General features: G+C 40.5%; 1 protein-coding gene across 1 annotated transcript in view; it reads left to right on the forward strand.

The window, feature by feature from the left end:
• LOC106580954 (POU domain class 2-associating factor 2) overlaps positions 1-14,235 on the forward strand; it is a 20,111-nt gene continuing 5,876 nt past the window's right edge. The window contains exons 1-2 of the mRNA XM_014162544.3: positions 1-144; positions 3,486-3,586. Coding sequence (XP_014018019.1) covers positions 135-144; positions 3,486-3,586 — 111 coding nt within the window. The 5' untranslated portion in view covers positions 1-134. The remainder of the gene's footprint in view (positions 145-3,485; positions 3,587-14,235) is intronic.

The raw sequence follows: 14,235 nt of genomic DNA on the forward strand, positions 1-14,235 counted from the left end.
TTCCATAAAAGTTTCCAGAGGTGGAAAAGGCTTGTCTTTAGTATGATTTTGATCATAGGTACATATACACTTTCATTGGAATAGAGGACTGGCATCCTCAATCTTTGTAGTACCAGACCTGAAACTGCTGCATCATGGAACCCGGTAAGGCAAAATGCAACCATAACACTGATTCATAATAATTTATGAGATACTTCCATAGTATATAGTTTTGACAAAACTATCATCATCCATAAAAAGCGAATGCCATTTCCTTAAGGGGGTGATAATGACATACTTAACTAGCATAACAATCTGATTTATGCCATTGTCATTTTTGGAAATTACTAGTATCCTTCAATATTAAAAAGTTTATGAATTAAATTACCTGTAAAGCTAACATTGTGCTTTGTAAGGTATTGGATTGGTGTATTGGATTATATGTTTCATACTAAAACTGAAAGTATAGTACTGTAGAGTATTGCATTGGGAAATATGGTAACAGTTTGTCATTTGAACATACATATGATTGTTCATTAATTATATCTAAAGATGGCAATAGTTAGTTGCGACTAGTGCAAAGCATAAAGGACATGATGATGCTGAATAGAATGCAGATATTGTTTTGGTCTTGGGTGTCCGGTACCCAACCCTCTTTTCAATTAATAAATAATTCATTTGGATATCAAATATAGCAACACCTAGAAAACGATGTCATAGTCATCCGATTCCAACATCAATTTCTGAATTTCAAAACTGTTTTGCCATATGATGATCAACATGGCTATAGTAAAATAGGATCCTATCTTACGACTCCATTCATAATGCTTAGATCTTTTACATACTGTACTGTTTTTTTTGCATGTGATTTCCTTTTGCATGTTAAAGTGCAAATATAGTCTATAGTATGCTCACTAGGAATATGTTTGGGGGGGGGGGGGGGGGGGGGTTTGGAGACATATTTGCTGTTGAGATTTATGACGTATATAAGAATAAATATTGACACTTTTGATACTTCTATCACTTGGCCTATTTCAACTACTTAAAATGTGTGGGGGGCTATCCAGTCTATGAAAATGCCATCACTGTTAGACAATGATGCATGTTTGTACAAAATTACTTTTTTGAACAGGAAATTTGCAATGACAAAACCCAAAGACAATTTCCATTCCATTTACACATGTATCCCAAAAGGAAATTCAGCTATGCATAAAACTGTGAAAATTCAAATGAATACATGTTTGAAGGAATGAATGAGGACAGGCACTAAGCAGGAGCAGCAGATTATCTGTAAAATACATAACCAGCAATATATTGTACTTGTGTTATATTTGTATTTTACTTTGAGTAGGTACAATTTGAAAATACTTACTTCAAGCTAATTTCTAAAATACTTAAAATATAAGAGAGCAAAAACAGAATACAATAAGCGCATATTATGTTTAATGTAGGCCTCCTGAAAATAATAGTTTTTCATATACAGTTGAAGTTTACATACACATAGGTTGGAGTCATTAAAACTTGTTTTTCAACCACTCCACAAATGTCTTGTTAATAACTATAGTTTTGGCAAGTCAGTTAGGACATCTACTTTGTGCATGACACAAGTCATTTTTCCAACAATTGTTTACAGACAGATTATTTAACTTATAATTCACTGTATCACAATTCCAGTGCCTTTAAACAGCTTGGAAAATTCCAGAAAATGATATCACGGCTTTAGAAGCTTCTGATAGGCTAATTAACATAATTTGAGTCAATTGGAGGTGTACCTGTGGATGTATTTCAAGGTCTACCTTCAAACTCAATGCCTCCATGCTTGACATCATGGGAAAATCAAAAGAAATCAGCCAAGACCTCAGAAAAAAAATTGTAGACCTCCACAAGTCTGGTTCATCCTTGGGAGCAATTTCCAGATGCCTGAAGGTACCACGTTCATCTGTACAAACAATAGTACGCAAGTATAAACACCATGGGACCATGCAGCCATCATACCGCTCAGGAAGAAGACGCGCTCTGTCTCATAGAGATGAATGTACTTTGGTGTGAAAAGTGCAAATCAATCCCAGAACAACAGCAAAGGACCTTGTGAAGATGCTGGAGGAAACAGGTACAAAAGATCTATATCCACAGTAAAACGAGTCCTATATCGACATAACCTGAAAGGCCGCTCAGCAAGGAAGAAGCCACTGCTCCAAAACCGCCATAAAAAAGACAGATTACGGTTTGCAACTGCACATGGGGACAAAGATCGTACTTTTTGGAGAAATGTCCTCTGGTCTGATGAAACAAAAATAGAACTGTTTGGCCATAATGACCATCGTTATGTTTGGAGGAAAAAGGGGGAGTCTTGCAAGCCGAAGAACACCATCCCAACCGTGAAGCGCGGGGTTGGCAGCATCATGTTGTGGGGGTGCTTGCTGCAGGAGGGACCGGTGCACTTCACAAAATAGATGGCATCATCAGGAGGATGGAAAATTATGTGGATATATTGAAGCAACATCTCAAGACATCAGTCAGGAAGTTAAAGCTTGGTCGCAAATGGGTCTTCCAAATGGACAATGACCCCAAGCTTACTTCCAAAGTTGTGGCAAAGTAGCTTAAGGACAATAAAGTCAAGGTATTGGAGTGGCCATCACAAAGCCATGACCTCAATTTTATAAAAAATCTGTGGGCAGAACTGAAAAAGTGTGTGTGAGCAAGGAGGCCTACAAACCTGACTGTTACACCAGCTCTGTCAGGAGGAATGGACCAAAATTCATCCAACTTATTGTGGGACGCTTGTGGAAGGCTACCCGAAATGTTTGACCGAAGTGAACAATTTAAAGGCAATGCTACCAAATACTAATTTAGTGTATGTAAGCTTCTGACCCACTGGGAATGTGATGAAAGAAATAGAAGCTGAAATAAATAATTCTCTCTAGTATTATTCTGACATTTCACATTCTTAAAATAACGGGGTTATCCTAACTGACCTAAGACAGGGAATTGTTACTAGGATTAAATGTCAGGAATTGTGAAAAACTGAGTTTAAATGTATTTGGCTAAGGTGTATGTAAACTTCCAACTTCAACTGTACTTCAAGAGGTTCATAGAATTTGTTCTAGCAATGCACTTGAAGCATACAAAATGTTAAACCTTGTATCAAAATAACTACAATTTGAGGCTATCCTTGTGTTAGGTGTGTATGGAGATAATTTTCAATAACCACCGCAGAGTAATGAGTGTAGAATAATGTATTAACTTGTATTACTTCACACTCGAAATAAAGAGTAAATTATATCTCTGTGTGTGTGTGTGTGTATGTGTGCAAAATATTTATCTAGAAAATGATTTATCTTGAATAATGTGTAAATTCTATCTGTGTGTGTGCGTGTGTGTGTGTGGTGTGTGTGTGTGTGTGTGTGTGTGTGTGTGTGTGTGTGTGTGTGTGTGTGTGTGTGTGTGTGTGTGTGTGTGTGTGTGTGTGTATGTGTGCAAAATATTTCTCTCTTTTTCTCCTCCAGATTATTCTAAAAGGGCCTATCAAGGGGTTAGGGTCAAGCACACAGTGAAAGATTTACTGGCAGAGAAACGACAAAGACAAACAAATGGACCAAGATATAGTGTGAGTACTCAAAGTAAATCTTGTATGACTCGCTTTTGCATTATTATTATTTTTTTAAATGAATGATTTATTTCTTTTCATGACCATAATGCCTACCTATAAGTCCCTCGGCAGTGTGCCTTTATTTCTCCACTTCTCAGCCATGAGTGAAAGATAAGCCTATGGGTAAATAACAGAACACAGGGTTTAAGAGAGAAAAACAAAGCCAAGCAGACGCATGAAAACCCTACCATGAGCAGGACAACAATAAGAGACAATGGCTAATGGTCATGACCTCTAGAAGTTGTGAGGAGGATAGCTAACACAAACCCTTTTTGGTCTGCCAGGTTGGTCTATGCAAAGTCAGATTCTCGCACACCTGCCGACTGATAATGTTCTCCATGCAGGCCACAGACAAGCCCGTCATTGTTTCCTCAGACATAGCGAAATCGGCCTACGAGACATCTGCCTGAGCAAACAGGAAAAGCTTTTCATCTCCCAAGCTGCCTGTCAATGCCCTTTACAGGACTCCATTTGTTTTCTGTTACCATTGGCATGTCCACTCGCTAGACACTAACTACACTCTACATGGAGAGATCCTGATGAGGGATGAACAAACTATGAGGTAGATGCCATTAGTTTCAACATCGTAAACCATAAGACATGCTTTCACACTCTGTGACCAACCTCTTATGCCTGGACTGTATGGTACTTTTGAAACATCAATATCTATGCAGAAATATCAAACAGTTAAATTCATGTTGAATCTCCACAGACTAAAATTTGTTTTGAATATAAAGAAACAACCTTTGTGGCAGAACAAAACTAAATGTGATGTTGAATCGGAAGATTGGGTTATAAGTGATATTTCATTTGTGGCCAAAAAACACTTGAATGATAAATTCATAATAATGTTATGCAAAAATGTCAGAGGTTTGCCAAATTACTTCTCTCAGAGGTCAATGGGTCCAAAGCAAACAGCAGCAAAGATCACAACACCAGGAAGTACTGCTCTTATTGCTTAATACTGATTTGAGTCACTATTTTCCTAAACAAAACTAGATTGATGTTGTCAACGCCACCACCGAAACCTCTGCTTGAAAGCGAACATGTAATATACTTGGGCTCTGTCAGTATTTATATTAAGGGAATACTATTAACTCAGAGTTACAGATATCATATTGTGGATGGATTGGTAAGACCCCAGTTTTACCAAGCCATCAACAGTTTTTAACTTAACGCTAAATTAGATTGGATTATACTCAATATCCAATGATACTGTGTGTTTATGTTTTATTCTAGTTGTCACGGCTGTTCAAAGGATCGGACCAAAGTGCAGCGTGGTTGTAGTTCCACATTTTATTAAATCCGTGAAACTTTTGCAATACACAAAATAACTGAATTTACAAAAACAACAAACCGTGACGCAGAGAGAAACAAACACTACACAAAAGATAATCACCCACAAAAACAGGTGGGACAAACATCAGCTTAAATATAACCTCCAATTAGAGACAACGACAACCAGCTGCCTCTAATTGGAGATCATACCAAACAAAACCAACATAGAAATACAAAACTAGAAACTGAACATAGAAATACAAAACATAGACATTTACATTTACGTCATTTAGCAGACGCTCTTATCCAGAGCGACTTACAGTAGTGAATGCATACATTTCATACACTTTTCTCCGTACTGGTCCCCCGTGGGAATCGAACCCACAACCCTGGCATTGCAAACACCATGCTCTACCAACTGCGCCACACGGGACCGTGTGGCTCGTAGACCCCCCCCGTCACGCCCTGACCTACTCTACCATAGAAAAAAACAACTTACTATGGTCAGGACGTGACACTAGTAGATTCACTGTCTTCCTTTGTAAACATGAGAGGTGTGTTCCCAGGTTCATGGGGTGAACAATACAGACTAAAGACACATACAGATAACAGGGTAATGGGCCACACTATCTAAAGGTTGCCTAGACTTTCTCTGATGCTCTCTCTCTCTCATTCTAGTTTGCAGTCTTTTATCCTAGAAAGAAAGGCTATTGATAGACGTTGGCAAACTTTAGCCACAAAGTGATTTAATTCAAGTTGCAACATGGACCCATAGAAATCAAAGGGAAATGTATTTGACAACAGTCATGCTGCCTCAATGATAGGACATAGACCGTCTTACATAATCTCAAGTAATAACAAACTTCAAGTTTTATAAAGAAGAATATTAAAGAGATATAACCATAGATACTCTGCTCTATTCATTTGTGCATTATAAGACTCGTGACACAAGTAAGACCTCTGACTTTCAGCATCAAGGAATGCTGAGAGAGAAATGGCATTAGCCAGCTCTTCCTTACTCAATTACAGTAGCCTATACTATATGCAGAACTGACTGAGGTTTGGACATTATTAGGGCCAGCTGGCCATTCAGTGTATCTTCACTGTTGTGTTATTGTGGAGGAAAGAGTACTTTTCAAGGGTCTGTTTTTGTTTATTTGTAAACACTTGGGTATCCACACATACTTCAAATAATGAATCAGAGTAAATAGTCATGTAGAACTAAAATATGTGCACACTAGTATGCTCCCAAATGCTCGGTCATATATGGACAACATTTTGACTGGTAACTGGTTTTCCATTAGGACAGCCTTTTCACCAAATACGCCTGCATATAAAAACTTAAAGACAGCCAACATTATTTTCAGCATCCTTGTAGAGACCATCAACTTTTCTTTAACAACTGTCATACAACACATTGCAGCCCAACATTCTTCACAGATCAGCTCCTTATGAAGACCTGTGGCTGGTGATGTTGGCTGGTAGTTGCAGTACCGTTTCAAGGCATTAGCGACACCCCAATTGTATTTTTTTGCTAGTGCATCAGCAGTTTTCCTCTTATGTGGTGTCTAGCATAGAGCCCCCAAAATGCTAGAAACAGCCCTGGGTAGTTGTTAGCCTCCCCATGCAGCTTTATTGTGTCTCTCCATCAGGTGCTTTGCTGTGAACTGGGAGACCATGATGCTTTAACAACATGATTTCCATAGGCAGCCTTCAGAGAAGCACTGAGGCATAGACCTGGTCCACATAGGGAAGTCTTGGTATGGGCAAATTGCATTCAAATCCAACCCTCAAAATTTGCTTGCCTTCCAGCCAACACAGCTTATATGCAAACAAAAGAGAGCTTGTCCTCCTTTTTAACCCTCGCTGTGTGTGTATGTGTGTCTCTCTCTTTTTTTTTATCCCTGTAAGTGTACAGTATATCTCCCTTTCTAACCCACATACAAACATTTTCACTATACATTATAATAAGCTTGCTATAAATGTAATGCAAAAAGTGTCTTCAATAACCATAGACAGAATGGAGACTTGTCATTTCTATATTTTACTTCAGACTCCACGGCACCCAAGAGGATAATAAAGCCATTAAGAAGTGTATTAAACCCCATAATTAATCGTTTAACTGACTTCTGCATTATAAGCTCTTCGTAATGCTATCATAAATGTGACACCATGCCTGCTATAAAAGTTCATGGCGGTTAATGTTTTTCAGTCTATAATGATAATGATCATGACCTGATCTGTTTTTTTATTTCACAGAATGTCACTGTATGCTTTGTTACTGTCCATGTTATGTTCACATCAAACATGAAAAAAGGCCAGCACTCACTTGGGTCATACTTTTTTTGGATAGTCCATCTGTAGCTGCTCTATGCATTGCAATACTATCAACACACTATCTACTGATAAGCAACTGTGTGCTAAGGTTGCAGTTAGGTTTAGGTGTAAGGTTTAGAATAAGGCTAAGGGTTAAGGTTAGGGTTAAGGTTAGGGTTAAGGTAAGGTTTAAAATTATGGTAAGGGTTAGGGTTAGGTTAAGGGTAAGATTTAAAATAAGGGTAAGGGTTGAGGTTAGGGTAGGGGTTAAGGTTAGGGTTAGGGTTAGGGTAAGGTATAGAATAAGGGTAAGGGTTAAGGTTAGGGTTAGAGTAAGGTTTTGAATATGGGTAAGAGTTAAGATTAGGGTTAGGGGTTAGGGTAAGGGTAAGGGTTAAGGTTAAAGTTAGGCTTAGGTTTAGGGTTAGGGTAAGGTTTAGAATAAGGGTAGAGTTTAGAATAAGGTTAAGAGTTAAGGTTACCGTTAGGGTAAGGTTTAGAATAAGGGTAAGGGTTAAGGTTAGGGTTTAGGTTAGGGTAAAGTTTAGAATAAGGCTGGGGGTTAAGGTTAGGGTTAAGGTTAGGTTTAGGGTAAGGTTTAAAATAAGTGTTAAGGTTAGGGTTAGGGTAAGGGTGAGGGTTAAGGTTAGGGTTAGGTTAAGGGTAAAGGTTTAAAATAAGGGTAAGGGTTAAGGTTAGGGTTAGGGTAGGGTAAGGCTTAAGGTTAGGGTTAGGGTAAGGTATAGAATAAGGGTAAGGGTTAAGGTTAGGGTTAGGGTAAGGTTTAGAATAAGGGTAAGGGTTAAGGTTAGGGTTGGGGTTAGGATAAGGTTTCGAATAAGGGTAAGAGTTAAGATTAGGGTTAGGGTTAGGATAACGGTTAAGGTTAGGGTTAGGGTAAGGTTTAGAATAAGGGTTAGGGTTATGGTAAGGTTAAGGTTAGGGTTAGAGTTAGGGTAAGGTTAGAATAAGGGTATGGGTTAAAGTTAGGGTTAGGGTAAGGTTTAGAATCAGTGTAAGGGTTAAGGTTAGGGTTAGGGTAAGGTTTAGAATAAGGGTAAGGGTTAAGGTTAGGGTCGGGGTAAGGTTTAGAATAAGGGTAAGGGTTAAGGTTAGGGTCAGGGTAAGGTTTAGAATAAGGGTAAGGGTTAAGGTTAGGGTCAGGGTAAGGTTTAGAATACGGGTAAGGCTTAAGGTTAGGGTTAGGGTAAGGTTTAGAATACGAGTAAGGGTTAAGGTTAGGGTTAGGGTAAGGTTTAGAATAAGGGTAAGGGTTAAGGTTAGGGTTAGGGTTAGGGTTAAGGTAAGGCTTAGAATAAGGGTAAGAGTTAAGGTTAGGGTTAGGTTTAGGGTTAGGGTTAGGATAAGGGTTAGGGTTAGTAGATAGTTTATTGGTCACATACACATGGTTAGCAGATGTTAATGCAAGTGTTGCAAAAATGCTTGTGCTCCTAGTTCCGACCATGCAGTAATATCTAACAAGTAATCTAACAATTTCACAATAACTACCTTATACACTCAAGTGTAAAGGAATGAATAAGAATATGTACATAAAAATATATGGATGAGCGATGGCCGAACGGCATAGGCAAGATGCAGTAGATGATATAGAGTACAGTATATACATATGGGATGAGTAATGTAGGGTATGTAAACATTATATAAAGTGACATTGTTTAAAGTGACTAGTGATACATTTATTACATCCAATTTTTAATTATTAAAGTGGCTAGAGATGAGTCAGTATGTTGGCAGCAGCCACTCAATGTTAGTGATGGCTGTTTAACAGTCTGATGGCCTTGCGATAGAAATTGTTTTTCAGTCTCTCGGTCCCAGCTTTGATGCACCTGTACTGACCTCATATTCCTCTTGTCCAGATGGGTTAGGGCAGTGTGCAGTGTGATTGCGATTGCGTCGTCTGTGGACCTATTGGGGCGGTAAGCAAAGTGGGTCTAGGGTGTCAGGTAGGGTGGAGGTGATATGGTCCTTGACTAGTCTCTCAAAGCACTTCATGATGACGGAAGCGAGAGCTACTGGGCGATAGTCATTTAACTCCGTTACCTTAGCTTTCTTGGGAACAGGAACAATGGTGGCCCTCTTGAAGCATGTGGGAACAGCAGACTGGGATAAGGATTGATTGAATATGTTCGTCAACGCACCAGCCAGCTGGTCTGCGCATGCTCTGAGGACGCGGCTAGGGATGCTGTTTTGCGCTGTTTTCTTCGTTGCAAGCTGGTTTTTGGGGGCTAGCTTTTTGATATGGCCAGTTGTCCTCTGGAGTTGGTAATCCGCTGTCAGCAATGGCATTGCTGGGCAAGGGTGAGCTGTTGCTAGCATAAGAACTGGGCAGGTCTGTGTCTTAGCTCATGCTAGGCAGGGCTGGAATGGTGCTGGGGCCTGGCAGGTATTGATTGCGGAATTTGACACAGGGGAATATAAAATATGGAGGCATACTATTTCCTGTGGCTGAGACAGGACAAGCCAGCGTGACAAGGGTTCTCCTTTCAGCGGAGGTCAGTGACCCTACTTGTTTGAATCCATGTCTGCACACCACTTTGTCAGGTTTATGTACAGTGGTCAGCCCAGTTCCATCGACATTCCATGTGTCTCCTGGTCTAAATTGATATCTCTGTAGCACTTCTGCTACATTGTCAAAGAAATAATGAACATTTTCTCTGTTGAAGCTACTTGCCCTGGCAAGGCTAGTTGCCTCTGGCTTCCTCAGCGACAGCGTTGGGTACCGCTTTAAGAAGCCTGTAAACCACTCCGAGCTGGCCTTTTCTTTTTCTGCCCATATTGGCGCGAACTTCAGCTGGTGTGCCACAGCAAACTGGTAGGCAAGTCTTCTGACCTCATTTGGCGACATACCAAAACAAATGTCAGCTGACCTAGTAATATACTGAACAAGCTGCATCTCCAAATCAGGAGAAAAAACCTCCCGTGGCTTTGTATAGCCAACCACTGTTGTTGGTATGGCTGTCTGAATTTCAACTTCTTCTCTGGAAACCTTTTGACAATACCGAGTCAGAGTACGGTAATTTATGTCAAAATCCTTTGCTGTACTCATGATTGATTTGTTCTGCAACTTCACCTGCCTCACTGCCTTCAACATTATGGCAGGTGGTGTGCTGCCATTCTCTGTCTTTCTTTTATCATTTCTAACCATCTTTCTTTCTTTCTTCCTTCCTTCCTTTCTTCTTTCTTTCAAAAACAAATTTCCTCATTGCAATTACATATCCATTACAGGCTTATTATGCCCACCTCCCTGTCTACAATCCTAAATGCATGACACTGTATGAAGTAGTGTGTGTGTATGGATATACTGTCTCATACAGTAGACATGTAGTGTGTTAGTAGACACACACACACACATACAAGCCAGAGCCTGTCTTGTGTAGTCCAGGGATATGTCTGCTGCTTTAAACTATACATATATAATAATCCATTTACAGTAACATTTAATACTATTATCAGAGCTGATTACACAGTATCACAATGTTTTTTGAGCATGTTTCATGTGTCTATGTATACTGGGGAAAGTTGTCACATGTGAGACAACTTGCCCCAAACTGACATGTGTGCTAATGTTGGCTAAATCTCAAGGTTAGCTCAACATAGGACTGTAGCTAAAGTATCAAAAGACACATTATTGTCTCCTCTACTCAGTGCAAAATTATAATTTTGAACATTCATACCTAACAAAGTTTTATTGCATAAAATGTAAGGTGCCAATACATTTTTTTTGAAGTGGAAAAATAAGAAACTTGTGCTCACCTCAGATTAGAATGGCCTTGACCACATCTGAACAGGAAGTGGACCATAGAACATGTAGTCACACAAAGTAGCTATTTGATTTTTGAGATAGCGCCTCTAGTGTTGGAGGTATGAACAGTTTGACATCTTACCCGTGTGACAACTTACCTCGCTCTCCCCTAATCATTGCATGCATATAATTGCATTTGCGTAGTGGCATAGAGCAGTAGACTAGATGCACTAACAGAAGTTGCACACATGGAGAACATTTTTAGTGGCCTAAGGTCCGGGAAAAATGTGGCCTTTTATAAACGGATTTCACGCAATTCTACATCATTTTACATGACTGAAGACTTTGAAATATTTGTTTTAAATGCATGGGAGCACGGAACTGGGAAATCTCAGACTTCCGACTTCAGTGCGTTCAAAAAAGTCTGGGAAGTCGGGAAAAAACGAGTTCCGACTGGAAAAATTAGTTTTGAAAGGTCATCAAACTCGGAATTCCAAGTCGGGAACTCAGGCCTCTTTATAGAGCTCTGAAATTCTGACCTGAAGATCACTTACGTGATGATTCAACCTTGTTTTTTTCGAGTTCCCAGTTGTCATGAAAGCACTACTTTGACACTGACAAACTGAGAATTTGAGATCAATATAAACGAACTTGTCTTGAATCCATCAATAGCCTAGGCCTAGGTGTGGAGACACATATTGTAGACTACAATATGAGGAAATTATGAGGAGATTACAGTGTCACCCAATGATGCTGCAGCTCACTTGCTGGTGATGGCCAATGCGCTCGTGCCAAAAGCCTCTCTCTCTTGTTTTACTTTGTAAAACAATAGGCCTATTAGGAAGTTGAACAAATATACTGCTCAAAAAAATAAAGGGAACACTTAAACAACACATCCTAGATCTGAATGAAAGAAATAATCTTCTTAAATACTTTTTTCTTTACATAGTTGAATGTGCTGACAACAAAAATCACACAAAAATATTCAATAGAAATCCAATTTATCAACCCATCGAGGTCTGGATTTGGAGTCACACTCAAAATTGAAGTGGAAAACCACACTACAGGCTGATCCAACTTTGATGTAATGTCCTTAAAACAAGTCAAAATGAGGCTCAGTAGTGTGTGTGGCCTCCACGTGCCTGTATGACCTCCCAACAACGCCTGGGCATGCTCCTGATGAGGTGGCGGATGGTCTCCTGAGGGATCTCCTCCCAGACCTGGACTAAAGCATCCGCCAACTCCTGTGGTGCAACGTGGCGTTGGTGGATGGAGCGAGACATGATGTCCCAGATGTGCTCAATTGGATTCAGGTCTGGGGAACGGGCGAGCCAGTCCATAGCATCAATGCCTTCCTCTTGCAGGAACTGCTGACACACTCCAGCCACATGAGGTCTAGCATTGTCTTGCATTAGGAGGAACCCAGGGCCAACCGCACCAGCATATGTTCTCACAAGGGGCCCTCATACCACCCTCATGGAGTCTGTTTCTGAACGTTTGAGCAGACACATGAACATTTGTGGCCTGCTGGAGGTCATTTTGCAGGGCTCTGGCAGTGCTTCTCCTGCTCCTCCTTGCACAAAGGCAGAGGTAGCGATCCTGCTGCTGGGTTGTTGCCCTCCTACTGCCTCCTCCACGTCTCCTGATGTACTGGCCTGTCTCCTGGTAGCGCCTCCATGCTCTGGACACTACGCTGACAGACACAGCAAACCTTCTTGCCACAGCTCGCATTGATGTGCCATCCTGGATGAGCTGCACTACCTGAGCCACTTGTGTGGGTTGTAGACTCCGTCTCATGCTACCACTAGAGTGAAAGCACCGCCAGCATTCAAAAGTGACCAAAACATCAGCCAGGAAGCATAGGAACTGAGAAGTGGTCTGTGGTCCCCACCTGCAGAAGCACTCCTTTATTGGGGGTGTCTTGCTAATTGCCTATAATTTCCACCTGTTGTCTATTCCATTTGCACAACAGCATGTGAAATTTATTGTCAATCAGTGTTGCTTCCTAAGTGGACAGTTTGATTTCACAGAAGTGTGATTGACTTGGAGTTACACTGTGTTGTTTAAGTGTTCCCTTTATTTTTTGGAGCAGTGTATTTTGGTAGCAAACAGCAGACAGATTAGAGAATTCTCTTTTCAGCAGAAGACATTTGCTTTCCAACCTGTGTTTTCCAGCAATTGTATTTTAAGTATTGCGAAAGCCCTGTTTTGTCTGCACGCTGTTTGTTCAATGACAGATTTGCAGCACGTTCCTGACTGTAGGCTTGGCCTTGTTATTGGGCTACACTCCACAGCTAGGAAACATTTTTTTTAAAGAAGCTGTTGATCCTCTGTGGCTAAATTATATTCTTTCTCATGGTGTAGCTGGCTATTCTGAAGTATTTCACTTATATCTGAACAGACAGCAGTAACTTTAGCAAATGTATTTCAACATATCTGGGGTACTGTAGATCCTCCAGAACCCTTTGCACGGCTATGATTCTTTAAGGAAATAAATGATGAAGTGCAACGCTGGAGAGATGAGAGTAGCAGGCTCATTCATGTCTGTCAGAGCAGAGAGAGGGAGAGAGATCATAGAAAGTAAATCTCGTTCCAGTTCTGTGAGAGACACAGGCATGCTTCTCATAAAGCCACAGTCACGCGTTGGTCTCAAACATAGGTTGCAATGTTGCGTAAACCATAAACCCGGGCCGGTCCAACCTGAAACAGCTCCTAAAATATCAGGCCTGGGCTGGGGGAAGGGGAAGGGGGGGGGGGGGGGGTAGGATAACTAAAAAAGAATCAACTCGAGGTAGCTTTTATTCCGATTTTTACATTGCAAAAAGTAAAAATGATTTTGAATGCTATGAGAGGTGTCGGATCTGGCCAAATAGGTCCCAGAACGAAACAGTCTACAAATGAGAGGTGCCGGATCCTGTTCCGGCAGGATCCAGCATAAATTAAGCACTGATTTGACTGAGTTACAGTTCATATAAGGAAATCAGTAAATTGAAATAAATAAATTAGGCCCTAATCTATGGATTTCACATGACTGGGAATACAGATATCAATCTGTTGGTCACAGATACCCTTAAGAAAAAGGTAGGGGCATGGATAAAAAAACAGTCACTGTCTGGTGTGACCACCATTTGCCTCATGCAGAGTGATACATTTACTTTGCATAGAGTTGATCAGGCTGTTGACTGTGGCCTGTGGATTGTTGTCCCACTCCCCTTCAATGGCTGTGTGAAGTTTCTGGATATTGGCGGGA

Source organism: Salmo salar, chromosome 20 (assembly GCF_965601325.2).
Source record: "Salmo salar chromosome 20, fSalSal1, whole genome shotgun sequence".
Lineage (NCBI taxonomy): Eukaryota > Metazoa > Chordata > Actinopteri > Salmoniformes > Salmonidae > Salmo > Salmo salar.